We start from the raw sequence: 25,523 nt of genomic DNA, 5'->3' as shown, positions 1-25,523 counted from the left end.
ACGACCCACTAACTTCCATAATATCATCCTTTTCATGACCAACATGATGTATCACCCATTTTAAGTACAAGAAAATACTTGGAGATTTACGCACGAATATATATATATATATATATATATATATATATATATATATATATATATATATATATATATATATATATATATATATATAGGTCTGGCGGAGAACCTTTTATCGATATTAATATATCGGTACTATACTTATTATATATATATATATATATATATATATAGGTCTGGCGGAGAACCTTTTATCGATATTAATATATCGGTACTATACTTATTATATTATGTATGAAAAAGCAGGATGTTGTGTTACGTAGAATGTACAACATAGGAAGGCGTCCGTTGAGACAAAGGGACCTTAATCCGGGAATAACGGGGTTAATGTCATCTTTTACACCGTGGGTCACCCCACCCTCACATGCTCACATGTGAATCAAGTAATTCATGTATATACATGTTAAAGATTGAGATTTGGACATAACTTAATTTCAAAAGCTGACTCGTCTTGAGTACTTAATTCAGTCGATGTAGTACATTTAGCACACCCTCTCACGATTAATAATAAACAACTGAAGCATGAAATTTTCATTATCGGGTAACACATAAAGTATTTCAATATATAACGGTGGGCCCGAGTCTGGATCGAAACGTGTCTATCATATCATGTTAAAATCGAAACTTGAACAATCATCTTCTTGAACTAGGTTTTTAGCTTGGATTAGGTCTAAATGGTAATAATGCACATTTTTAAAAAAAAAGAGAGAGGTTGTAACATCGCCATTTAATAAATTTGTCCCCGATCTAAGAAAATAAGCTGGAATACACGTAATAGCACAACTCATAACTGTCCTTTCTTTGCACACCCACCCTAAGAGATATTTTAAACGTAATTATTAATATTATCTAGAAAATATCTAATTAATTTAATAAGCGATAAATGACGATTGACTTACAAACTTACGTGCAAATAGAGTCAAAAAATAAACTATTACACAGAGGAACACGGTCACTACCCAATATATGTACGCACGATTGAATCAATATTGTTGCAAATCCGAGATTTAAGGATGATCCATTGTATTCTGTCCGTACACTGTTAATTAATTTGGTCAAAAACTCATGTGAGACAGGTTTTACAGGTCGTATTTTGTGAGACAGATCTTTATTTGGGTCATCCATGAAAAAATATTACTTTTTATGCTAAGAGTATTACTTTTTATTATGCGAATATCGGTAGGGTTGACCCGTCTCACAGATAAAGACTCGTGAAACCATCTCACAAGAGATCTACTCGTTAATTTGTTGCAAGCAATTTAATTCACCAATTCTTTTATTACCTTTGAATTTCACTTTGTTCTTATGAATATCGAACAATTCTATTTTCTTTTGAAGCCTTTCTTTTATTATATGGGACGTTTGTTTTATCTATAATTTAATTACTGTTGTAACCTAGAAATGATGCTTGGAATTTTACATGGGTTTTTATCAGTAGATGAATCAGTACGAATTGTAGCATCAAATACTTGTCTACAAAGAAAATACTATAATTAGTGGCTAATGTATAATTAAAGTTTTTCCTTGCTCCATCTTTATGTAAAATTTTCAATAAAATATCACTTAGTAATGCTGGAATTAATACTTTCACGATTAATAATAATAATACAAATATGCAATGTAAAAGAATTTAATTAAATCATTAAATATATGAAACGTGGTCAGCTTTTAATTGTTCAATATTCTTCTTGGGATTGGTGGAAATGACCTCAATCAACTCTCCTATAAATACCGCCCTCTCCTCTCCCCTCCCCTCCCCTAAACCTACAATCCACACTAACAAAAAAACACATATATATAAATATAAATAATCTTTTGTATTATTATCACATATTCATTTTCTTTCAAGAAACCCTATCTAGGGTTGTTGCAAATTACGCGCTCGGAGTATATGGCCGCCTTCCTACTTTTCCACAGCTTTCTTGAACTGCGGACTGAAAGCCTCCGTATGGCCACCACCGTAGGCGGTGCTATCTTCCTTTTTGCGGTTCAATAAAGCTGTGGGACGATATGGAGACGGCCAATGGCATAACATTTAATTCAGACTCGGATTCGTTTCTACAGATTCATCCTGCCATTGTTTTCTGCGATTAATTTTCATACTTTTTGGTGCAGTACGTGAATTAATGTACTCTAACTGATTAAATTCACGGGCAATAAGTGATAGGAGGCTAGATCTGATGACGGCCCTCTTGAGTCTAATGAGTAAAAGCTAAGAAATCTTTGGTTTTCCTGTAATTATATATGGATGATTGATATTTGGTTTCTATTTCTATTTATTTATACGTTGTGTAACCCTTTTTTACATGTTATTAAACTTGACGAAATTTAGATTTTTTTTTGTTTCTTCTTTTGAAGTGTAATTCCGATACCATAAAATTATAAATCCGGTGAATTGCGATAAGTAGTGATTCCATAGTTTCTATGGGATATGATATTTGTAAGCTTCTTGATTTCTTCTTTTCTCTCAACCACAAGTTAGCTGATAAGAGCCTGTTCTTGGATCTGGATTTATTTCGGAGAAGATAATGATTGAATTTACTCGCAAATTTTTTCCGCAATCAATGTTTTTCCATGATCTTCGAACTCGCAATGTTCTGATATGTTGTTTCATATATTTTGATTAATGGCGTATATTTTTTATGGGCACCAATAATTACCAACGTTTTGGATAATCAATGTATTTGTTCTATATAGTCCTTTAAATTTATACATTTTTACAATTATCTCGTAATATTTTAGCGCAAATATAAATTCATAAATTGTCAATAATTCTATGATTGGTGATGTTAAAGTGTAGATGGACCACACTATTTGCAAATTGCCTTTGTCATATGCAACCACCCCCCAAAGCCAAGTCTTATCGTGTGATGAAGCATTTGTTTTCTATATAAAATTTAAATTCAATAAATAATTTTTGTAATATTCTTTAGAGCCATCAGCCATTAGTTTTTTTATGCAATGTATATCATTCCTAATGTCGCAACGTATAGTGATTTGTAATACATTAAAAAATGGCAAAAACTTGTGTGAGACGGTCTCACGGGTCATATTTGTGAGACAGATCTATCATTTGGGTCATTTATGGAAAAATATTACTTTTTATTGTGAATATCAGTAGGGTTGACCCGTCTCACAGATTAAGATCCGTGAGTCGGTCTCACATTAGACTCACTCTTAAAAAAGAGTAGGTCTCATGTGAGACCGTCTCACGGATCTTAATCCGTGAGACGGGTCAACCCTACCCATATTCACAATAAAAAGTAATACACTTAGCATAAAAAGTAATACTTTTTCATGGATGATCCAAATAAGAGATCCGTCTCACAAATATGACCCGTGAGACCGTCTCACACAAGTTTTTGTCTTTCGGTTTATCAATGAAATCGAGATTTTATATATTAATTCATTCATATACCTATTACTAATAATTACTTTATTATAAATTGTGTTATTGCCAAAACTATTACATGTGTGTGTGTGTGTGTGATGCTGTGTGCTTACATGTCATTGCGGAGCCCCTCGTGCTTATAAAAGAATTTGTTTTTATCTTAACTGATCTTGTACACCTTGGGAAAGAAAGTGCAAAAAAAGTCAAATTTATTGCAGAGGAACACCAAGCAGATTCAAGAAATCTAGGGTTTTTCCCCTCCTCAATGGTACAAGACAACCTTTTTATCATGAAACTCAACATTGCTGTCTTGTTAAGGCTGCCATGGCTATCTCAAGATCAGATCCTACTGTTTCCTCTTTATGTGGTATAAGCCATTAAATTAGACTTTTGGATGTTGAAATTTCGAGCCACCCTGGCGTGGGAATATATATATTATTAAAAATTATTAATTATAATACTCAATTCACTCTACTAATTAATTACGATGATATTTATAATATATAATATATGGCCGTAACTTATTCAATAAAATGTTAGAAATACATCTTAAGAAACGTGCAATGTTTATAACGTGCAATGTGTATAAAATGAAAATTCTAAGGTCACTCTCAAAGAGTATATTTCTTGTTTGACGGTCTCACGAATCTTTATCTGTGAGAAGGGTCAACCCTACTGATATTCACAATAGAAAGTAATACTCTTAGCATAAAAAGTAATACTTTTTCATTGATGACCCAAATAAAAGATTCGTCTCACAAAATACGACCCTTGAGACCGTCTCACACAAGTTTTTGCTTACTCTTAAATTAGTCGAAAGCAATGAATAAGATAATTAAACCAGTTTTTTACGGAAATATTATTAAATTTAGATTGGATTCTCTGTTTAGTTTATCAATTAATTGGCCTTTGTAATATTTGTCCCTCAGTCAATTATCACAAAAATAACTTGAAAAAAAATGATTTGATGCTAATAACTGTAAAGATTTCCTTTATTGACTAAAAGTAGTCGCGACATTATCGGCATGTTTATTTTGAGAGATGAAAATGCCAGAGGTAGCATGCTTCCCCTTATTTTATTGACCTTGAAGTTTCAGCATAAAGTAAACATGAATATGAAATCAAAACACACAAAAAATAATGCATGCAATATAAAAAAATTCGTCGTAAAGAGATCATATCCTGACAATTATTTCACGAATCTTTATTTGTGAGACGAATGGATCTTGCTAATATTTACAACAAAAGTAACACTTATAAAAAAATAATATTTTTTGATGAATGACCCAAATAGAATATCTGTTTCACAAAATTAACTCATGCTACCGTCTCACATGGCCGTACCTACTGTGAGACGAGAGAGGCCATCGCCTCAGGCCCAGCCCTCACAGGGGCCCAAAAAAAAATCATTGATCTCATGTTGTTGAGACATGCACCTAAATAATATGTACATTGAACATTTAAAAAAATTAGACATTGATCTATTGAAAACATGATTAAATATGATGATTGTGTTCATTAGGATTTAATCAAATTATGTAGAGCCCAAACAATAAAACTTTACGGCTCATTAATTAATTTTTTAAAAATTTTGTATGCATAAAATAGTAATGTTTGTCCAATATATTTATTATTTTATCTTGTGTCAATTCATGTGTTAAACTTTTATACTTTACTTGTCGATTATTTGGCTTCTTTTCTTGAATTTATGTAGTTGAGCCCATTTCAAAAAGTAAAACACAAAAAATTGTGATACTTACCTATTTTACATATATTTATTCTCTATTTTGTTGAATAAAATATTATATTTATTAGTTAAAACAAATCATATATTTTTACAATATTGATTCATTTATATTTTTCATTTTGTTATTTTGATAGTTTATATTAATAAATTTCAATTTTAGCAACATACCTTACAATTTTTGTCAATTTCAATCTTTTTCCAATATAATTGTTCATATGACATTGCATTACGTTAGAACTATGTTGATGTTGTGGCGCACGAAGAAAAAAATCGTAAAGAGATAAGTATATAACTCGTAAATTATATTTTCTTTATATCTTTTGTTTGGTTATTTTTAATTTACAAATTGAGCTTTACGGTTATTTATCACAAGAAGATTTTTTTTACGTATCGCCTCAGGCCCTGTGAATCACAGGTACGGCTCTGCCGTCTCACATGAGTTTTTATATTAATTTATAAAACACAAAGAGGTTCTTCATCATTTTCAACACATTATTAATCGAATTAATGTTACATGGATACATGAGATTGAGAAATAACTATATATTTTCCACATCTATGATTAAGGTAATGGAAGAGGAACCATATTTTTAGCTTCGACCAGTACCTCGTTTTCTAAGGACCATACTTGTTAAGTTTTTATTCATTCTAAAAAATAATATTTTCGACTTCGATACCGATTGTTTTATGTATAATATTTACTAGCTAACTATTATATATATTATTGCATAAACTATGCATCAGCCAGCATATGTATAGTAGGGTTACTACGATTCTTTTGCAATATTCCTACATTATTTTCCTTCAATCGGGGTGTTTGCTTTCTTGATCTGCTTTAATTATATCTATTTAATTTGTTTATATATACTTTATCCAGGCATTTTTGTTATCTTTTTAATTACAGGAAAATCTGGTTCCAAATATGTATATATCGTTGAGAATGGAGTGATTTAGAATAATTTATATGTTTTTTAAAAAAAATTGCAAAAAAATATTAAATATAATTTTTTTCGATGTAGTTTTTTATATATTTAGTAAGAATATACTTGATCATAGTCTGTCTATGATGAATACGTACACTCTTGTTAATAGCGTACGTTACACTTTCTTATTTTTATTTTATAAATGAATGATGCATATGCTTTATTATATTATACTATTTTATGTTTTTTCCAGATAAAATGTTTACTATTCATTACATTCCAAATATTATATTTAAAGCGAGTCTTTAAATATTATTTTTTTAATGAAATTATTTCGTGACCAATTACGCTTTTTCGTTTTAAAATTCTTCAATTAATTAATATATTCCAAAAAGATGAATTATTTTTCCACTGAGATTAATTTACAATAATATTTTGCAATGATTTTATCATCCACTTATGGGAGGGACCCATACCAATTTTCTTTTCAACTTTTAGCCTTTTAAATTCTTGTTATTGTTTTCATATATATGTTTTGTTTCCCGTAAGATCCAACTTTTGATTCCGTTCTTCGATTTATTGAAATAAATTAATTAATTTATAAAAATAAAACAAAAAAATGATACAATTTTAAATCATCTTGTCAAGATCAGGTTCAAAAGTCAGTTTTTTTTGTTATAAAATAATAAAAACAGTGTTGAAATTTTCACTTGCTTTTGTGTTTTGTCCATTATAGAAGTAGCCGTTAAAGTAGAAATTTAGAGACACGAATGAAATTTTGATTGATCGCAGGAAATCTTGTTCTCGATATGTGTCTTTAATTAAATTATTTTTAAACTAAAAATCCTACTTTTTGAATTATATATTTATTTTTCAATTGGCGCTCGATCTTCGCTCACAAGCATAAAATTTATTGAACAAATAATTTTTACTCGAAAAATTGTTCGCAGCTAGAAATTAATTATTTAAAATGTAATTACCCGATAAATATATATATTTTTTAGTTGGCAGAACAATAGTTATATATATCGACATGTAATGGTTGCTCTTGGTTGGAAATTTTTTATTTTCGTGCTTCTTCTTTCACTGTCAAAGTAAATCTAATTTCTTTAATTTTTTTAGTCTATCAAGTTTCATTCCCAAAATTTTTTTTTTTTAAAAAAACTAGCAACTTCAGTCTTGCAACTAAAAAATTGACAAAACATTGTAACTTGGATCACAAAATTAAAATTTTGATTATAATATGAAAATCAGTGAGTTTAGAACTCATATTATCCAATCTCTGCACATTTTCAAGTGATCCAACTTTCCCGCGTTTTCGAGTAACTCAAGTGTGTTCTTCCCAAAAGTATTCAAGTTATCCCAATTTTTAATTATTTTCAACGTGCTTGATCCAGATTATCAATCTATCTAGTAGTCCCTTTAAATGCAAGAAATTTATTTTCAAAAGGAAGAAAAATAAGGAAAAGAATTGCTAGGCATTTCAAGCATCTTACATTAATGAAACAAAAATTTAGTTTAGCCTTTTGCATTTTTATCTATCTATACTATATATTAAATTCACAACCCTTTATTGATATGATCAAATTATCAAAGTAATATTACTATTATACACCTCACTAATTTATAATTTAAAAAATAAAAATTATTTAAATAATAAATTGTCGTGCATATGATACTAGTGTACAAAGGGCCTCTTAAAGTTTTGGACTCGACTTCAATTGGGTAGGGTATCATCTCACCAAGGCCCATTGGTATTTTGTTATTAACTTCAAATTTAAATTTTAGGGAAGGCCCATTGCTATCTTGTTAACTTCGAAACTTTCATGGTAGCCGTGACAAAAATAAGGCCCACTCAGTTCTAATTTTTATGATGTTTCTATTTATTATTTTTATTCATTAATGATTTTTTAAAAATCTCTCACATTTTATGACGCATAATTATTTATTTTACATATAAATTAATTATAAAAATGTTTGTTGTTGAAGTAATTAAAAACAATACTAATGACGGAAATTGCATAATTTATATTTTATACTACAACATTTGTAGATAGGATGTCAACGGATTCGGGTTGGGACGGGTTTGAGCAAACCGAGACTCACCCCACCTTTTTTCAGATCCGCTCCGTCTCGTCATGCGAATTCGGCAGATTCAATTTGTGTTTGACATGTCAAAAATATATAATTTTATGAGTGGTGTGAGATCGTCTCACGGATCTTAATCTGTGAGACGGGTTAACTTTATCCATATTCACAATAAAAAATAATACTCTTAGCATAAAAAGTAATATTTTTCGTAGATGACCCAAATAAGATATCTGTCTCACAAATAAAATCGATGAGACCGTCTCACACAAGTTTTTGTCTAATTTTATATTTATTTAATAAAAAATTTAAAAATCGACAAATCTTTAGACAAGTTTAATACTGAGTCGAGTTTAGACCTGATCTATTACCGTCACTATTTGCACTATTTGTGGATGATGCTTCATGGGCCAGAGAAGATTACACGCTGGGTGATGAAAAGGTGAGGCTACAATCTCTTCCGAGCAATCGAACAGGAAGAATGCAGCTTCTTCATTCTCCGCCTTCATCTACTCTGCCATTTCACCGCTCAGCAAGTATGCTTCTTTCTTTGCTGTACACGTTAATGGAAACCAATTTCTGTTCTCTGCAACTAAGTTCCTTCTTGTATTCATGCAGGACCGGTGATTGTGGCGGGAAAATCTTTTACTGAACCTATTAATATAGCTTCATTTTCATCTCAAAGGAATTTAAGAACGTCATGGGTTCCTAAAGCTGCTCAAATTCAAGGTGAATTTGTCATTCTGCTGGTGAATGTATCGATTGTGCTCACCCTTCTGTACGTTGCTGGCGGTTTAAATGAATTCCGGCTTATGTTTATCCATTTGAAATTGTTTTTTCGTCATTGATTTTTTTTTTTCGACTGGATTTAAGTTTGTTTGTGATTGACTTAGTAAAGGCGTTAGGAAGTTGTCGGATGCCCATGTCAAAATCTCGGACTTTTTAAACCGCTGTATATGTTGCAGAGATAGGCAGGACTCGGGGACATGGTCGCTGTAAGAGTGGAAATTCGATTTGGGGTGTTAAAAATTCATTTGTAGAACCAATTTGCAAATACCGATTTCATGCTTCAGATCTTTGCATTCTGACAAAAATCTGGCACCTTGGCTGTGTCCTTTTCGGCTGCCTTTTGATCTGTGTTCCGATGGCTGCTGCGAAATTCTAGAATTTAGAGTTACTAGAAGGAGAGATAAGATGACAGCTTTGATGTTTGGAGGGGAATGGGACTGGAAGATGGTAACTGGAGAGATTTGTAGGGATTATTGTAAGGCACTCTGTTTAATAAGAAATAAAATGATTGCATTAGGTTACAATAGATGACTGTTGTTGTCATTTTTTATTGTCAAATGCTCTTTGATTAGCCTCTGTCCCTAATTTGTTTTCGAATACAACTTTCAAGTTACACCTGCAATGGATTGTCATCACGGACACACTACACAAAGCCAAGTTTTTTCAGTTGAACTTGAACATGTTCACATGCAATCCTAGGTGAACAAGATTGTTGACATCTATTTTTTAGATGATATTATCGCATTTGTAAATGGGCGAAAATCTCTCGCATCTAGTTCTTCACGAGTTAACTTACTTTTGTATATCTTTTTGAATGTAATTTACAGTTGTTAAAGAGCTTAATATTATTGCTATGCTTTAGTTAGTAATATCAGCTAGTCTACTTGTACATTGTCTGGTTACCATGGCTTCTAGCATTACTTGGCACTTTCTTAATTCAACTTAATCTAGTGAAATTTAAATGCAGCTGCTACTTCTGATGTAAGTTCTCAAGTTGCTGAGAATGATGTCCTAAAAGCCTTGTCCCAGATAATTGATCCGGATTTTGGAACTGACATAGTCTCTTGTGGATTTGTGAAAGACCTTAGTGTCAGCAAGGAATCTGGAGAGGTGTCTCAAGAAATTGGATCAATTAGTTTCTTAATTTACGCATGCAGTTCAATGTTCTCACACAACATTTACAATTGGATCGCAGGTCTCTTTTCGGTTAGAGCTCACAACGCCAGCATGTCCAGTAAAGGACATGGTAAATAAATCACAAGTCTTAGATTTGTTATGTGTATCAAGTTGCATAAACCTTTGTTCTTTGGGTAAATTTTCTCACCAACTACAGCATATTTCATTACTTAATTGATATAGAAAAGGCTGAAAAGGAGTTGTTATTTGATGGCCTAATATGAGCTATTTGGGTTAACAGTTTTATGCCATTTCCGGATGACAAATTCTTGCTTTCATTCTATCTGCATGGAACCTACCTATAAAGCCTCGTTGGTCCATCCTATGTGGTATTGGGATCTTCTAGACAATCTTCATCATTAAAACTCACAAACGGATTTCCTTTGAGATGATCTTCATCCATAGTAACTCATGAACCATTTAGCCGTAGCTCTAAATTCTGATTGTACACTTGGTCTAGAACCACATTTTGCTCCACGCTTCACTAGATGACAAGATTTCCTTCATAGAGGTATCATATCCTCCAGTAGCTTTTCTATCAATCATCGAGCAGAAGTCATTCATCTTGTCTTGAAGAGAATGTCTTTCCCTGGAGTTCCTTTCAAATAGTGTCTATCCAATGGACTAGCTTTGCAAGTGGACGTCTTTGGAATCATGTAGAATTGAGTTACTCTACTAATTGTATTAGCGACTTATAACCTTGTGCGGGATAAATAGGTATGCCTATCTACCTTTACTTTTGACAATACACTCTTCAGCGTTCCCAAGCTTATGATTGAGATCCATTGGAATATCGAAGGTTTGGATGCCATTTTCTAAATTTTTTCTGTTGGCATTTCTGTGTTATTGTTATTGCCATCCAATTACACTAAATGACTTGTAACTCCTTTCAAACCTACATGCTTAATAAAGCGAATGTGGTCTTCTCGGCTTTGCCTGTAGCCCATGCCTATCAATGCTATTGCAAATCTCCCAATGAGGCACATGACCGCTTTAGAGTCCATATGGCACCTTTTTAGCTTTAACTTGTTATCTCTTGTTATGCTATTGTTGAATCCTTAAAGAATTTTCATGCACATCTCTTCTTCAAGATCTCCATGAAAGGAAGTGTTCTTGGCATCATCATGTCTTTGTTCGCTGATGATTATCATCATCATTCAGTCATTGTCTATGTCACTCTTTCCTTGTTGTCATAAACTAATGTTGCTAATGTTGTCCTTCAATCCCCTCAAATTGTTTCTCTGTTATTGTCCACAATAGGTCAGTGATGAAGTGTTCCTACATTTTGTTATCATAACACTGAAAGAAAATTACAAATAGATTGGAGAACTACAGTGTCCATCCATGATCGTGCAAAAGTGTGAGCCAATCTTTTGGATGTTACATGATAGTGAAGTATTTTCTCTGTAAGATCAACGGAAATAGTTAGTATTTTGGGCCTTAGTAATATTCATGCACATTCATGTATTAAATCACTATCATTGTTTTGTTAATGTATAATCTTGACTTGTCACTCTGCAATGTTCCCAAAAGGGAAAAGTGTGTCTCTTTATGGAGAGCTGCTGAGTATTGGTGATCCATGCAGTTAAATTTAGTCTTCCTTCTGGCGCCATGAATTTAGATTTGCACTCTGTTTGCATTAGTAACTATATTTTCCTTTTTGCTTTTCTGCATTTTCAGCAACTTTATTTCTTTGATTGTTCTTCAACACTATCCATGGAGATTTTTCATATATGAGAATCATATGTAGTTCTTAAAAATTTATCATTTTTCAGTTCGAACAGAAGGCTCATGAGGTGGTGGCAGCAATAGTATGGGTAAAAAATGTTAAAGTAACTATGTCTGCCCAACCAGCACGACCTGTTTTTACTGGGCAACTTCCAGAAGGTTTACGAACAATATCAAACGTAGTGGCTGTTTCAAGTTGCAAGGTATAATTTTTTTGTCATTCAGTTTTTTTCTTTTTTTTGTTAATACAATTTTTTTGTTTCATACATTTTAATATGCATGAATTTGATCCCCCTTCTTTTTATTGTCAAGTACATTTATGATAGTAGGTTTGATCATCAATATCTTATTTTGAAAGTCAAAATACAGCCATCTCCATGGGATTTAAGAAATTTGTTTGTGCAGTTGACCATAGGAAAAATATTGAAATTTACCCCCATGAACTAATTATTAATTATAATTGGGTTAATTTTATTCTGTATAAATTGACATTTTTTAAGCTTTAAAAGAGTTTACGTTTGTGTTATTGTTACAAATCTAAAGGAACATGTAACATAAATTTATATCTCAGTCACTGTTAAAATTACATTTATGCCTCGGAAGCCCACAGTGAATCTAACTTATCTGTATTTATTAATTTGAATCCATTTGCATTTTCATCTAAATCAATTTATAATTATTTCCTATTTAACTATAATTGCATGGAAAATAAATAATAAATTGAAATGACATGACCTGAAATGAAATGATTAAAAAAAAAATTCTCAATTAAATTATTGCTTAAAAGTTGCATATAAAAATAAGAAAGACTAGAATTTTTACTCCTTATACCTCTCTGTTCTTTCCCTTATCAGTTGCTCATGGTATTATTGGGAACTAGCTGAAATTATCTTTGTTTTAGTGAAGTACAAATCAATCTTGGTGTCCAGTATAATGTCTATGGCCATATTTTTTATGACTAAAATATCAACGGAATGAGGGAAAACTTATCAGAATACGGCCTTTCTTCTATGCCAAGTATCATACCATATATTCTGGACAGGTGAACGCCTCTATCTGTATCCCTTTTGCAGACCCATAAAATTTGACACTTTGTGACCCACATGTCTTAGACCTTGAAATGTTTAACACAGCTCTTCCAATTTCACTTTACCACTAATGTAGTTAGATTATTGAGCTTTCCTACATTTGCATTCCTTCTTGCACTGTGTCATTCAATGTTCAAATTATTTTCGTTGAGAGCAGCTTACTGTTCTTAAATAAATGGACATTCCAACAATTGCAGGGAGGAGTTGGAAAGTCGACTGTAGCTGTAAATCTTGCATATACTTTAGCTGGTATGGGTGCAAGGGTTGGCATCTTTGATGCTGATGTATATGGTCCTAGCTTGCCAACAATGGTGTCCCCAGAAAATCAATTGCTTGAAATGGTAACTATTCATCCTTTTGCTCTACAATTACTTTCTTCAGTTTATTCTAAAATAACTAATAACGAATATCTTCTAGAACCCAGAGAAGAAAACCATCATCCCAACCGAATACATGGGTGTTAAACTTGTATCTTTTGGATTTGCTGGACAAGGCCGTGCAATAATGCGTGGCCCTATGGTTTCAGGGGTCATCGATCAACTACTAACTACTGCCGAATGGTATTCTTTGTTACTCATTTGATCACAAACTCAGTTTTTGTCACAAAAGCTGATCGGATTTAGTTATGATTCTGGATCTTACTTTTCCGATTGATGGAACACATTGTTTTTTACATCCATACCTCTGCTTTTGTGTTTTCCTTATTCTGCTGAAAAAATGTGTATAATATTTTCTAAAGTACTCCGTATAGCCCGTGAAAACCAGAAAAATATTCTTCTGTTCAGTACATGTCTTACATAATTAATATTGTCTCACTCAGTGCTGATTTTTTTATTCATTGCCTTGACACGGAGATGTTATCATCTTTATCAAAATAGAGCCCATTTCTTTAATTTGATTTGACTATATGAATAACTTTGTCTTATCCAAGGTGTTGTGCTGGTACTGTGTAGGGGTGAACTTGACTACCTTGTCATAGACATGCCCCCTGGGACGGGTGATATTCAACTTACATTATGTCAGGTGTTTCTCTGACGAACTGGTAGTTTATGTTTAAAGAAATTTATGTGTTACTTTTCTTTTCACGCACTTCAAAGAATTACTGATATTGCAGAGTGTTTCTGAATTTAACTGCGGTACATTAAACTTTCAGGTTGTACCACTGACAGCCGCTGTTATCGTTACCACACCTCAGAAGCTTGCATTCATAGATGTCGCAAAAGGAGTACGCATGTTTTCTAAGCTAAAGGCATGGTTGTTAGATCTCTCATGAGTTTTCTATCTAACTTGATCGTGGACAAACTTTTCTAATTTTCTCAATGTGAAATTAGCATAAGAATCTGATTTTTTTTTTACAAATTTGTTCATGTCTCCTCTATTTTTCTTCCCTTATTTGATTTTTGGATTGTGTGTATAGGTACCATGTGTTGCGGTGGTTGAGAACATGTGTCACTTTGATGCTGACGGAAAACGTTACTATCCATTTGGCAGAGGTTCAGGTTCTCAGGTCTTCTACTGTTTTTATGTATTATATTTCTTCAATCCACTGTAATTGTTCGATATTTGAAACTACAGGAGGAGCCTCTCATTCATAAATATTAGAATGCTTACAGGTTATGTTTGTATGCAGGTTGTCCAGCAGTTTGGAATTCCCCATTTATTCGAGCTCCCAATCAGACCAACTGTGAGTTTTCATTTCTAATCTTATGGCGTTGTATCTTGAAATAAATATGAGGAGATGGGATTGAAGCTAAATTTTACAAACCACAAGTTTCATTCAATTTGCACTTCGAAAAGAAAAGGAAAAAGACCTGATTTTACTGAGTAAATAAATCTTAAAGAGAATTTTAAATACAATCTGCTCAATCTATTTTAATAACTTTTCTGTTTGTAATGAAATTTCATAGCATACTCTGAATTTTGTGTTAGTTGTTACCACTTCTATGGTCATGGGAAATCCTTTGTATGCAAGTACTTTGCCTCACTTGATGTTGTCCAAGGAATGTGAGAAAAGAGAAGAAATTTTTGTTTGTTCATAACAATAACCAACTGGAATAATTTTTGAATCCTCATAATTTTAGTTTGATTATTTTCTCCAATATTCGTAGTTTTACTAGGTGACATAAATTGATGATGTGGGAGCCAGAGATGGAATAAATGTGGAGAGTGTGAAAAATGCAAAACTCAAAAGTTTGATTGCTTTAAAAAGTAACTTTATTATAGTTGAAATTGTTCCTTGCTACAATTTTTTTCCTTTTAAATTCAGTCTTCTAATATATAAAGCGTTAAATAACCAAATCCATTAGTAATCTTATGTGACCATGAACTGTATACTTGCAGAATTTAGTAAGATTGGGCGAATATGATGGTGTGGAGAACAAGATAATCAGATGTGTCTCTAGAAGAGCTCAACCGAGTTACATTTTGTTATTTTTATTATATTACATATAACAAATAAAGAACTATCATCTGACTGCATTATTACCATCCAATATTATATCTGCTAATTACCTGGACATTTGCTAGTTGCTTGTTTTTGTATTTTCCTTTAATGATACACAGGGATGTGTAAAAATGATCTAAATATATGATGCACATGTATCTTGAAATGTGATTTCTTGACAGCTATCAGCTTCTGGAGATAGCGGAATACCTGAAGTTGTGGCTGATCCTCAAGGAGAAGTTGCAAAATCGTTCCAGGAATTGGGTGTCTGTGTCGTGCAACAGTGCGCCAAAATTCGCCTACAAGGTATCTTGATATTCTTTCATGAACTATCTTAGGAGTATGTTCTTCTTAATTGAAGAAAATCATTTGATTCCTTTATTAAAGTAGTAGTATCAAGACTATGACTTTATTCGAAGTTCAATTGCATATCATATTGGTGGCCTTGTTGGAACCAGCTCAAAATATGACGAGGAGTCTACTGAGTTTCTGATTGTATAAAATTTCATAAAATATACCTTTTCTTAAATTTCATAATGTACATAATTACATTCCATCATTAAAACAATAGTTGATATTCTTTAAGCTCATCGTTATACTGATCCAATGTTTTTGTTTGGTGAAGTTTCTACAGCAGTCACTTATGATAAATCTATGAAGGCAATACGAGTAAAGGTACCTGAATCAAATGAAGAGTTCTTTTTGCACCCTGCAACTGTTAGGCGAAATGATCGATCTGCCTCAAGTGTGGTATGTTGAAGTATCTTCATATGTTTGAACATTTATGGAACAACTATTAAAAAGTTTTTGTGAATCGAATTGTGAAAGCTGTTAGCCTTCTGTTTAATAAGAAAAAATTTGCCACTCTTTAAATTTTCATTAATGTTCCAAACAGGATGAATGGACTGGCGAGCAGAAACTGCAGTACTCCGATGTATCAGAGGACATCGAACCTGAAGAAATTCGGCCCATGGGGAATTATGCTGTATCCATTGCATGGCCTGATGGATTCAACCAGGTATTGTATCCAAAACTTTATTGCACTGCTGACTATTAATATTTGGATATCAAAAATGTTGCCTGGAATGTCACGCAGAAGATGAGATCACTAGGATAGCTTTATTATTGCTTAAAAAGATAATCGTATCGGAACTCAAGAGTTTTAAGCTGATTTCATCATTGACTAATCATGTCTCCTTCCATTCTTGTCAGTAAAACAGAAATATGTGCATTTGATACATAGGAATTGTGTGAAGTGTTTTGAAATGCCCTCGGAAGACCAATTGCACAAGCATGACCATAGATTTTGATACGTGGGTTTTACCAATGGGTGACAAAACCCACTTGAGAGTTGATAACTTTTTGTGAAGTGTGGAGAATGCTATTACTTTAATGATTTTAAAATGGAGAGGAGAAAAAAATGTGTTCCACTTGAGTTCGTATGTTGTAGGTTCCTGACTCATTGTGTTTATATCTATGAGTGAATAAACACTCAAGAGAGCATATGGCTTAGTTTATCTAAAATATTTTCTAATTTCTAGATAATTCGATTCGAATTTTAAGCTTCCGGGATGAAATAACCTCCATTAGCTATTGGGATGTTTTTAACCTGTCTTTATAGCTTGAATGCTGGAAAGTTAGAGTCATTCTAGCTCCTTTTGAATTTAACTGTTGCTATCAATTATAATCTTTAATACAACAGCATTTGGTCAAATCTGATAACTTGTATCAAAACCAGGATAATATGTTCGATTCACATGAGTTGTTATGAGAGATTACAACTGAAATGCAACAGTTAGGTTATCATATAAATTTGAGGCGAATCATCAGGATTTGGATATTATACACTCCATGTATTTCATAGCCTGTTCATTATCTTATAAGATATTTGAATGCAATAACTCGAAATGAGCGAAACATAGCCATTTCTCATCGCTTCTGGTTCCGTTCAACAGGAACCTGCATAAACATACTTACATTCGTCTGATGATGACTGTTCTATTCTTTCCTTCGCAGATTGCTCCATATGATCAGCTGCAAATGATCGAACGTTTAGTTGACGTCCCTCAACTTCTCCCTCTGTAGGCTCATATTATGCAAGTATGTAACGTATAGATTTTTCTAATTTGAATATAATTTACAAAATTTTTGATAAATAATATTAGTCCGCTTTCTAATAATAATATAATAAAAAACAACACTAGTCCCAAAGTTGTGTATAACGTGAGCATTCACTCGATTACACATTTACACTAGTCCAAATTTATACAACAATCGAAAAAGATTTATTGAACAAAATTATAGCACTTTCGTACGTAGTATACGTATTTCTAAAACGTATGTACACTCTAATGTGCATCGACATGTCCAACTTGTTGCAGCAATAGCATGATGATATAGTCGCACGAAACTTTCCCAGTACAGAAGAGACATGAGTTCAAATCTACGTTAAAATCATCTCACTCGACCCCGATTTAATTACAAAAATATTCACTGGGCACAAATGAAGAAACATGGAGAACCCATGGAACTGTCTAAGTGTTATTACTAATTCCATTCTGCGGACTTAATGGATGTGTTTCTGCCTCACTGAAAATCTAGCCCGATATTATTTCTAGAGATGGTTTTTATTATATCTAATAATGGACGCAATTTTTGTAATTATTCGTCGGATCACGTGCTATTATTGTTTATTGAGATGGTTTTTTATTATATATAATACCATGTTTTTGTGTATTTATTGATACACATTAAAAAAAATTCCATCCACAAAAAAAATTGTAGTGTCAAAATTAAGGTGATCGAATTAACGAATTCACGAACTCAGTATCTCCACTAAAAAAGTATACAAATAACATCTGATATAATAATATGAGTGGGTCTTATGTGAGACCGTCTCACGGATCATAATCTGCGTGAGACGGGTCAACCCTACACATATTCACAATAAAAAGTAATACTCTTAGCATTAAATTAATATTTTTTCATGGATGACCCAAATAAGAGATCCGTCTCATAAATACGACCCGTGAAACCGTCTCACACCAATTTTTACCTAATAATATATACCCCAAATAATTCTTACTAATTATTATAAAACCGCTCGAACAAATTTGGAATTTTAAAACTACAAATATTTAGTCCGACAGCATCAACAAGTTCCAAATCAATTATGATTCGACAAGACAAATCCAATGTGTCGACTCTAATTATCAAAAATTCAATTTTGTCCAATGTTCTAAACTATTAACTAAAGTTTTATATGCACATACATATTATATTAGTAAAGAATCATTGTAATTGACGTTACGATTAATTTCTTTTTTTAAAAAAAAAAAGTCAGTATATATATATATATATATATATATATATATATATATAACACCAGGAAAAGTACGTAGTGACAATTAAGAGATAATAATGATACAAAATCTATTCACAAAATCTTCCCAAAAAACTGGCGGCTAGCATCGCAGCAGCGTTGTCCATTTACAATATTATCTATGATAATTTTCACAATTATTTTCTTTAATTATATATAATATTAATGCCTTGATTAATTGTGAATTGGAGGTCTTCTTCTTGCCTGAGAATAATCCATTCCAGCAATGTCCATAACGTCGGGATAAACTTCCTGACTTAGCGACGATGAAGAGTTAACTGATAAGTTTTCTCCTTTTTTTCCTATTTTTTCATTATTCGAAATGGGGCCTTCGGAGTTCGAGAGATCTTTATCTTCTTCAATATTCTTCACATTCTGTACATGTGAACCATTAAAGATTACTTTATTTCTATATTGAAAATATATTTTTAATTGAATTGGATGGATAAGAGTGCTAATGTATTTCGAATTCTGATCAAACATGGAATTGGAAAATTAATTATTTCATAAAATTATAAATCCTTTTTCTTACTTATTTAATTTTTTCATAAAATGTTCATAAGAATATCTTTTTCAACATTTAAGTGTGTGTGTGTGTGTGTGTGTGTGTTTATATATATATATATATATATATATATATATATATATATATATATATATATATATATATATATATATAACCAACCTTAGCTGTTTTTGTGGTGCTAGAGGTAAGGGACGCAGTTAATTTTCTACTTCTTCCTGCAAACAATTTAAATAAATCCCATTATTATTTATTTTTAATAATAAGATATTCAGCACTTCTTACGAAATGGGACATCAAGTTAGATTTCTTGATATATAATTAATGTTTTTCACTAAATATAAAAAAAAATTGTTACAACTCAAAGAAAAATAAAAAAAATAGCGAAATTCGCCGTGTCACATCTAACCAAAGATGCCTCTAAACAAGGCCAAAAAACAATGGATCCCACGAAGTTATATATTTGATCTCAGATTTTTTTTAATATAAAAACAAAAATTCATTGGCATAACTCAAATTAATGGTGCTTAGGACTGTGAAACCTCGGACCATAGTAATCTTCATGAAATCTTGGTAGCCAATGATGATGTTTCTCTGAGAGATTAGTGGTCAATAATTTTCTTTTTTCTGTACCTGAAAATGTCTTGATTTGGTGAAAAATTGTCATCCCTTCGTCATCTTCAACACCATAACTATTTTTTTTCAGTGAAACAATTTTTCGCTGCATAAAAAAAGATAATAATTACCAACATCAATAATTAAGAATACAAAAGATTAAGCAAATTGATGATCAATTCCCTAAATCAAATCAAAACTCGCAAATTTTGAATGTTACGAATATTTTTCAAGAAAAAACCAAGTACACTTACACGGATATCATACTTCTGACCAGCTAGAGATCCTCTTCTGAAGCTCATACCTTCATGAATTTTTACAAAGAATAAGCATAACCATAATAAAATATATGTAAGTTATAAAAATAAAGGGTGGTGGAGTGAAATTTTTGAAATGAAAATACCTTGAGCTTCATGGATTATAAATGATGAAAGCAAGAGAGATATGATGAGGCAAGACTTCATCATAATTGTGAGAATTAAGTGCTTCTTTTATGAGTGAATGAAGAACAATATTTTGGGGACAAATTTAAAAGAAGACAGGTTTGGAACTCTTCTTTTATCCTGAATAGGGATAGAATATGAGATCTTCTATGAGTTTCTTGCTCCTCTTTAAACTACTTAAATGCTGTGTCTGTGCTCTGTGCAATAAAGCAAGTCAATACGTACATGGTCTTCTGGCAAATGGAATGCCAGACTTATATATCCATTTATATTGTCAGATTATTGCTTAATGGTATATAATAATCATATAAAATTGGAAATTAAACATAAAATCAAGAATCAAGGCTTAGGGCCCCATGTTAGATCGGGAATATGGCAGGAAATTGATTAATTAAATTGCATTTGGGTTTTGTATTATTTAGTTTTTCTTTTTGTCTAATTAGGAAAAGTGGTTATAAAATAATGGGTTTTCGGGATTGCTGAGGAAGAAATAATTAATTAAACACTTGATGGAGCTTTTCAAGTCCTTGTTTGTAAGGGAACAAAACAGAAGTCGTGTCCTCAGAGAATGAGGGTTTCCATGTTCTTGAAATTGATAATATTCAAGATTTGTATTCCAAACCAGACAGCTTGTTGGAACTGAAAAAGAATTCGTGGAAAGGTGTTTTCACTTTAATTTAATTTTTATAAACATATATATATATTTAATATGATATTTCTTTTTTATATTAGAAAAATTAAATTTTGTTGAGAAGTTTATCGAGTACCAAAAGTGTCTGCCATTCCATATTGTCGCTAATAATGCTATGTGTAAAACAAAACCAGCTGGATCTTTTGAACACTGGTTAAATAAATAAATAAATAAACCACAACTTATTTATATAAAGATAATAAAAATAAGGCAAAAACTTGTGTGAGACGGTCTCACAGGTCGTATTTTGTGAGACGGATCTTTATTTGGATAATCTATGGAAAAATATTACTTTTTATTGTGAATATGGGTAGGGTTGACCCGTCTCACAGATTGTGATCCGTGAGACGGTCTTACATTAGACCTACTCTAAAAATAATTGCATTTGCCACAGCATGTAAAAATATATTAAGTTAATTAGTAATTATGTGGATATTTTGCGAACGAACGGGTGACATGAGATATTAATGTAGTTCAGAAAACATACTTTCAAAGAAGTGGTGGAAGTCGGATTTTTTTTTTTCATTAACTTCACGTATTTTATTTTTCAATAAATATGATGTATTTAATATATGATTAATAGAAATAATTAAACATTTAAACATTTAATTACTATAATATAATGTAATATTGGAATTAAACTGATAAGTTGACTTGGAGTTTATAATATAATAATTATGTATATCTTTATAACAAACTGCTATTAAATAGTTTGCCCCATGACTATGTCTAATTAATTGTCAGAATAGTCTATTCTTTGGACATATACTTCTTCTATTGAATTCTTTATTATTACATTGTCAAATTTGTCCGGAGTTTTAACGTGAGATAATTTCGTATATCAATTTTATGAAATATATCTCTGATCCGATATATTCAATTCATCAAATATATTTATATATATATATATATATATATATATATTTCTATTTTATATTATGACAATATATAAAACAACAACAAACACAATAATGATAAATAAATATATAGATCAAACTCAATATATATATATATATATATATATATGTGTGTGTGTGTGTAATTTTTTGGGGACTAAATATTAAATAATAAACGTGGATTTTTGTGGCAGCTGGGAGAAGTAAATGAGGCAGATGAATGATTGAGTGGAATTAATGCTACAGTTCAAGGGGACACCGTTGTTAATGCGACGGCAACAGCCGGGTGATCCACCGGAGACCCAGCCGATGACGTGGAAGATACACGACGGCGTTCGCGTCTGGGTCCCACAGATACGACGGGGAGGAATGGCCACGTCGACACCGACGGCTCTCGTGTCATGCCTGTCCTTTGAGCAACAACAAAACATTGTGTGAATAGAGAACATTAGTGTTGTGGGTCCCATCTGGATATATATCTCTTGTTTTTGAAAACTTTTTGTGATTGGATGCATTATTTTATCTTAATCCAAGGATTTAATTTGGGAACTAATTTAAAACTTGAGTTTGAATGACACTAGTATTGAGTGTATTTTTTTAGTTGGGAGAGATATTTATTACAATCTGATTTCAAATACAAAATCTCGTCTCAATCGGTTTATTTCATTCCTACTCACATGAACATTGTCCTTATATTAAGTTGGATGGTCAAAATTTACCTATGCAAATATAACTTTGACGTCAAATTAACTATATATCATCAAATGTTGTCAGAACATTTTAAATCTAACATAACTTCCATTAATTTTTGTAAAATAAAAAAAGGATGGATTTGAAATATACATATTACAAATTCATCAACAATTAAATAGATCTGAAAAAATGTGTTTTGAATATGGAAGAATTTTAGAAAATAATTTTAGGGTGTATAAGGCTTGTGGTATTTGAAATAATGATTTAAAATCATTTGATTGTTTAAATAAATATAAACTAGGTCAATTTTAAATCTACGGTTTTGTTAATTCGAAGGTAATAGAAAAATTCTTGCAAGTTTTAAAATTTTCGAATACGTCTATTTTATCAAACAAATCAAAGCATGACTAAATTCTCCTCTCTTTTTTTTTTTAAAAAAAGAAGATAATAAGTAAAATTCATTCTTCAGATTGTTATATTGATAAGCGAGGATCATTTATGAGGAGTACCAAACTCCCTGAATTATTGATTTTATGTTTCAAGCATATCATATCTGCACATTCAAGAATTATTGATCAAATTCATTTATTGCAAACTTCCTCCATTCCCTATGTTACATCAAAATTTTGCTTTTCAAAAATAATATTTTAGTTTTACTTTATTCAAGTTATATATATATATATATCAATATTCTAAATAACGTGAAGCGTCTCGAAGCGCGAATGTCGATCTCCAAGCTTTTCAAGTTTAAGCGAGATTAGCACATGTTTAAGCGTGAAAAAACGTTTTTTATCTTTAGTATAATTGTAATTATCTCAAACCAATAAATAAAAAAATAATATATAAATATGATAAATTTAAGCATGATGCATTAATTATCATATTTATAAAAGTACAAAAATAGCAGAATTACAATATTTATTTGTTTTTGCAACTAGACAACATTAAAAAATATAAATATTTGTCAAATTATTATCATACATACTTAATCATAATTAAAATTAAAAAATAAACATCTAAATTTTAAACCTAAATTTATTATTTTAAAATAAAAAGACATACCTTCACAATTTAAAAATAAATAGATACGATTAATTGTGTTTAAGTACACTTAAATAAACGTCTTAATTATGCTTAATTCGGTCAAACTAACTGTTTTTCTCCGAAGCGGGACGTTTTTGTCGAGTTTCAAGCTTAAGCGCGCTTTTTAGAACACTGATATCTCTTATAACTTTCGATCAAATAAATTATTTGAAAATATTTTTGTTGCATGATATAAACAAAAATTAACCATATGTGTCTCATAAGATGCACACACAAACATATACTAATACATAGCCCCTAATAAAAAAAAATTAGTCGGATATAATTTATTATAATTATATCTCGAAACCAAAATCTTATTCCAAATTTGAAATATTAATATATAAACTATCGACCGTAAAAATTAATTGAACTAGCAAACAAAGTTTGAAAAGGACTAGTGGGGTATGGTACTATCAAGCTAAGGTTGATCGAACATGATATACAATTTGGTATCATATTTATTACTCGACAAGTATGAAACATTAAATTCATGTAAAATAAAATGATAAATAAATGGACCACTATGCCTAATCAAATTTCAGTTTTTGGTTTATTCAACTCTATATTTTTTATATCAATGATAATGGTGTTTTATTTCACATTATTTACATATAAATGATTCTTGTGCAATATTAAATTACTTGAAAATATATATTCAGATCGAGCGATATATATATCATCGATATTTTCTTACACAAACATTTTTGTGTAACATATAATCGATCGGTTCAAGTAAATATCGTATTAAAGTCTATTTCAAAAAAATAAAAAATTGTCATGTGGTACTTGGTATGAATTTCATTTCCAGTTCCAAGTTGTAGCTTTAAAGAATGATACGTTGTTATCGGCAAAGCGATCATACTGCAAGATTTCACGTACATGTGAAATATATATGTTTCATATTTCAAATATATGGATTTCGATTATAATTTTACGTTAACAATGAAATAATAAAACAATTTTAAAGTCATTTGATCTTATTATTTACACATTAATTACACAAAGTAGAATAGATTTCAAACAACATCGATATCAATTGAATTTGAAATCAATCATAATTAACATGAAATACTATATAATCATATAAGAAGTTGATTTTTAAAGTTCATGGTCTTGATTCTTTAAAATAACGAAAATATATTTAAAATTCATCGATCTAAATCCAGTTAATATCAGATTGAATATATGAAGAGATGAATATTTAAAATATAAACATCCTTCTAAAAAAACTGCTCCCTGTGTTTATTAATATATGCATATTATAATTTTGTTACAAAATTATTTAAGGTAAGACTTCATAACATTTAATTTGGGATGGACAAAATATATAAATATAAGATGTTTGCGGTCGGTATTATTATCCCTACACCGTGGATAGTGGACTCGAATTAACTGCAGTCGTAGCACAAGTTGCTAAATCATGCATGGAATGGTCAAAGGATGGGGTCTATTTACAATTTAACCTAGCTTCCCCATGTTATCTTTTCCAGTGTACCACACTCACAAAATTTTATGTTTGGGTTACAAAATAAAAATATATTTTTTCATCTATTCAAGAATAACAACCAAAACAACGATCTTCTAACTTTGTATATTTTGTGTTTGGATCCTATTTAGTATTCGAATTTGATTTTTAATCTTATAAAACTGTTGTTCTTTGTCAGATACTGACATGAAAACGTAACATTGAAAATGCTGATATCCAATGTATATGACAATATTAGTGGTCCTAAAACAGAT

General features: G+C 31.1%; 2 protein-coding genes across 4 annotated transcripts; one reads left to right on the top strand and one right to left on the bottom strand.

The window, feature by feature from the left end:
• The first annotated feature begins 8,607 nt into the window (after window positions 1–8,607).
• On the top strand, window positions 8,608–17,639 carry LOC140825394 (fe-S cluster assembly factor HCF101, chloroplastic). 2 transcript variants are annotated; one of them, XM_073187146.1, is made up of 15 exons: window positions 8,608–8,766; window positions 8,849–8,959; window positions 9,987–10,129; window positions 10,215–10,265; window positions 11,971–12,126; window positions 13,209–13,352; window positions 13,429–13,571; window positions 13,965–14,034; window positions 14,165–14,236; window positions 14,429–14,518; window positions 14,642–14,695; window positions 15,637–15,760; window positions 16,080–16,204; window positions 16,350–16,472; window positions 17,471–17,639. In XM_073187146.1, the coding sequence occupies exons 1-15, from the start codon at window positions 8,712–8,714 to the stop codon at window positions 17,537–17,539; spliced, it is 1,530 nt and encodes a 509-aa protein (XP_073043247.1). In that variant the 5' UTR covers window positions 8,608–8,711; the 3' UTR covers window positions 17,540–17,639. The 2 variants fall into 2 exon arrangements, with proteins under 2 accessions (XP_073043247.1, XP_073043246.1); XM_073187145.1 differs by having other exon boundaries at window positions 14,165–14,260.
• Window positions 17,640–18,837: 1,198 nt separating this feature from the next.
• Window positions 18,838–20,657, bottom strand: LOC140828012 (uncharacterized). 2 transcript variants are annotated; one of them, XM_073190980.1, is made up of 5 exons: window positions 20,378–20,657; window positions 20,229–20,278; window positions 19,993–20,080; window positions 19,522–19,577; window positions 18,838–19,202 (listed from the first exon to the last, which is right to left on the bottom strand). In XM_073190980.1, exons 1-5 carry the CDS (start codon window positions 20,439–20,441, stop codon window positions 19,011–19,013), a joined length of 450 nt encoding a protein of 149 aa, XP_073047081.1. In that variant the 5' UTR covers window positions 20,442–20,657; the 3' UTR covers window positions 18,838–19,010. The 2 variants fall into 2 exon arrangements, with proteins under 2 accessions (XP_073047081.1, XP_073047080.1); XM_073190979.1 differs by having other exon boundaries at window positions 18,838–19,211; window positions 20,378–20,655.
• Between the last annotated feature and the right edge of the window lie 4,866 nt (window positions 20,658–25,523).

The sequence above is a fragment of the Primulina eburnea genome, chromosome 3 (genome assembly GCF_022965805.1).
Source record: "Primulina eburnea isolate SZY01 chromosome 3, ASM2296580v1, whole genome shotgun sequence".
NCBI classification, from domain to species: domain Eukaryota; kingdom Viridiplantae; phylum Streptophyta; class Magnoliopsida; order Lamiales; family Gesneriaceae; genus Primulina; species Primulina eburnea.
This window is presented reverse-complemented; position numbering and strand designations above follow the sequence as displayed.

Coding starts and splice junctions, on each gene's coding strand:
- LOC140825394 (XM_073187145.1), top strand. CDS start 8,712: ATGCAGCTTCTTCATTCTCCGCCTTCATCTACTCTGCCATTTCACCGC. Junction 12,127..13,208: donor TGGCTGTTTCAAGTTGCAAG/GTATAATTTTTT, acceptor CAACAATTGCAG/GGAGGAGTTGGAAAGTCGAC. Junction 14,261..14,428: donor GCATGTTTTCTAAGCTAAAG/GCATGGTTGTTA, acceptor TTGTGTGTATAG/GTACCATGTGTTGCGGTGGT.
- LOC140828012 (XM_073190979.1), bottom strand. CDS start 20,441: ATGATGAAGTCTTGCCTCATCATATCTCTCTTGCTTTCATCATTTATA. Junction 20,279..20,377: donor TATAATCCATGAAGCTCAAG/GTATTTTCATTT, acceptor AAATTCATGAAG/GTATGAGCTTCAGAAGAGGA. Junction 20,081..20,228: donor GTCAGAAGTATGATATCCGT/GTAAGTGTACTT, acceptor TTTTTTATGCAG/CGAAAAATTGTTTCACTGAA.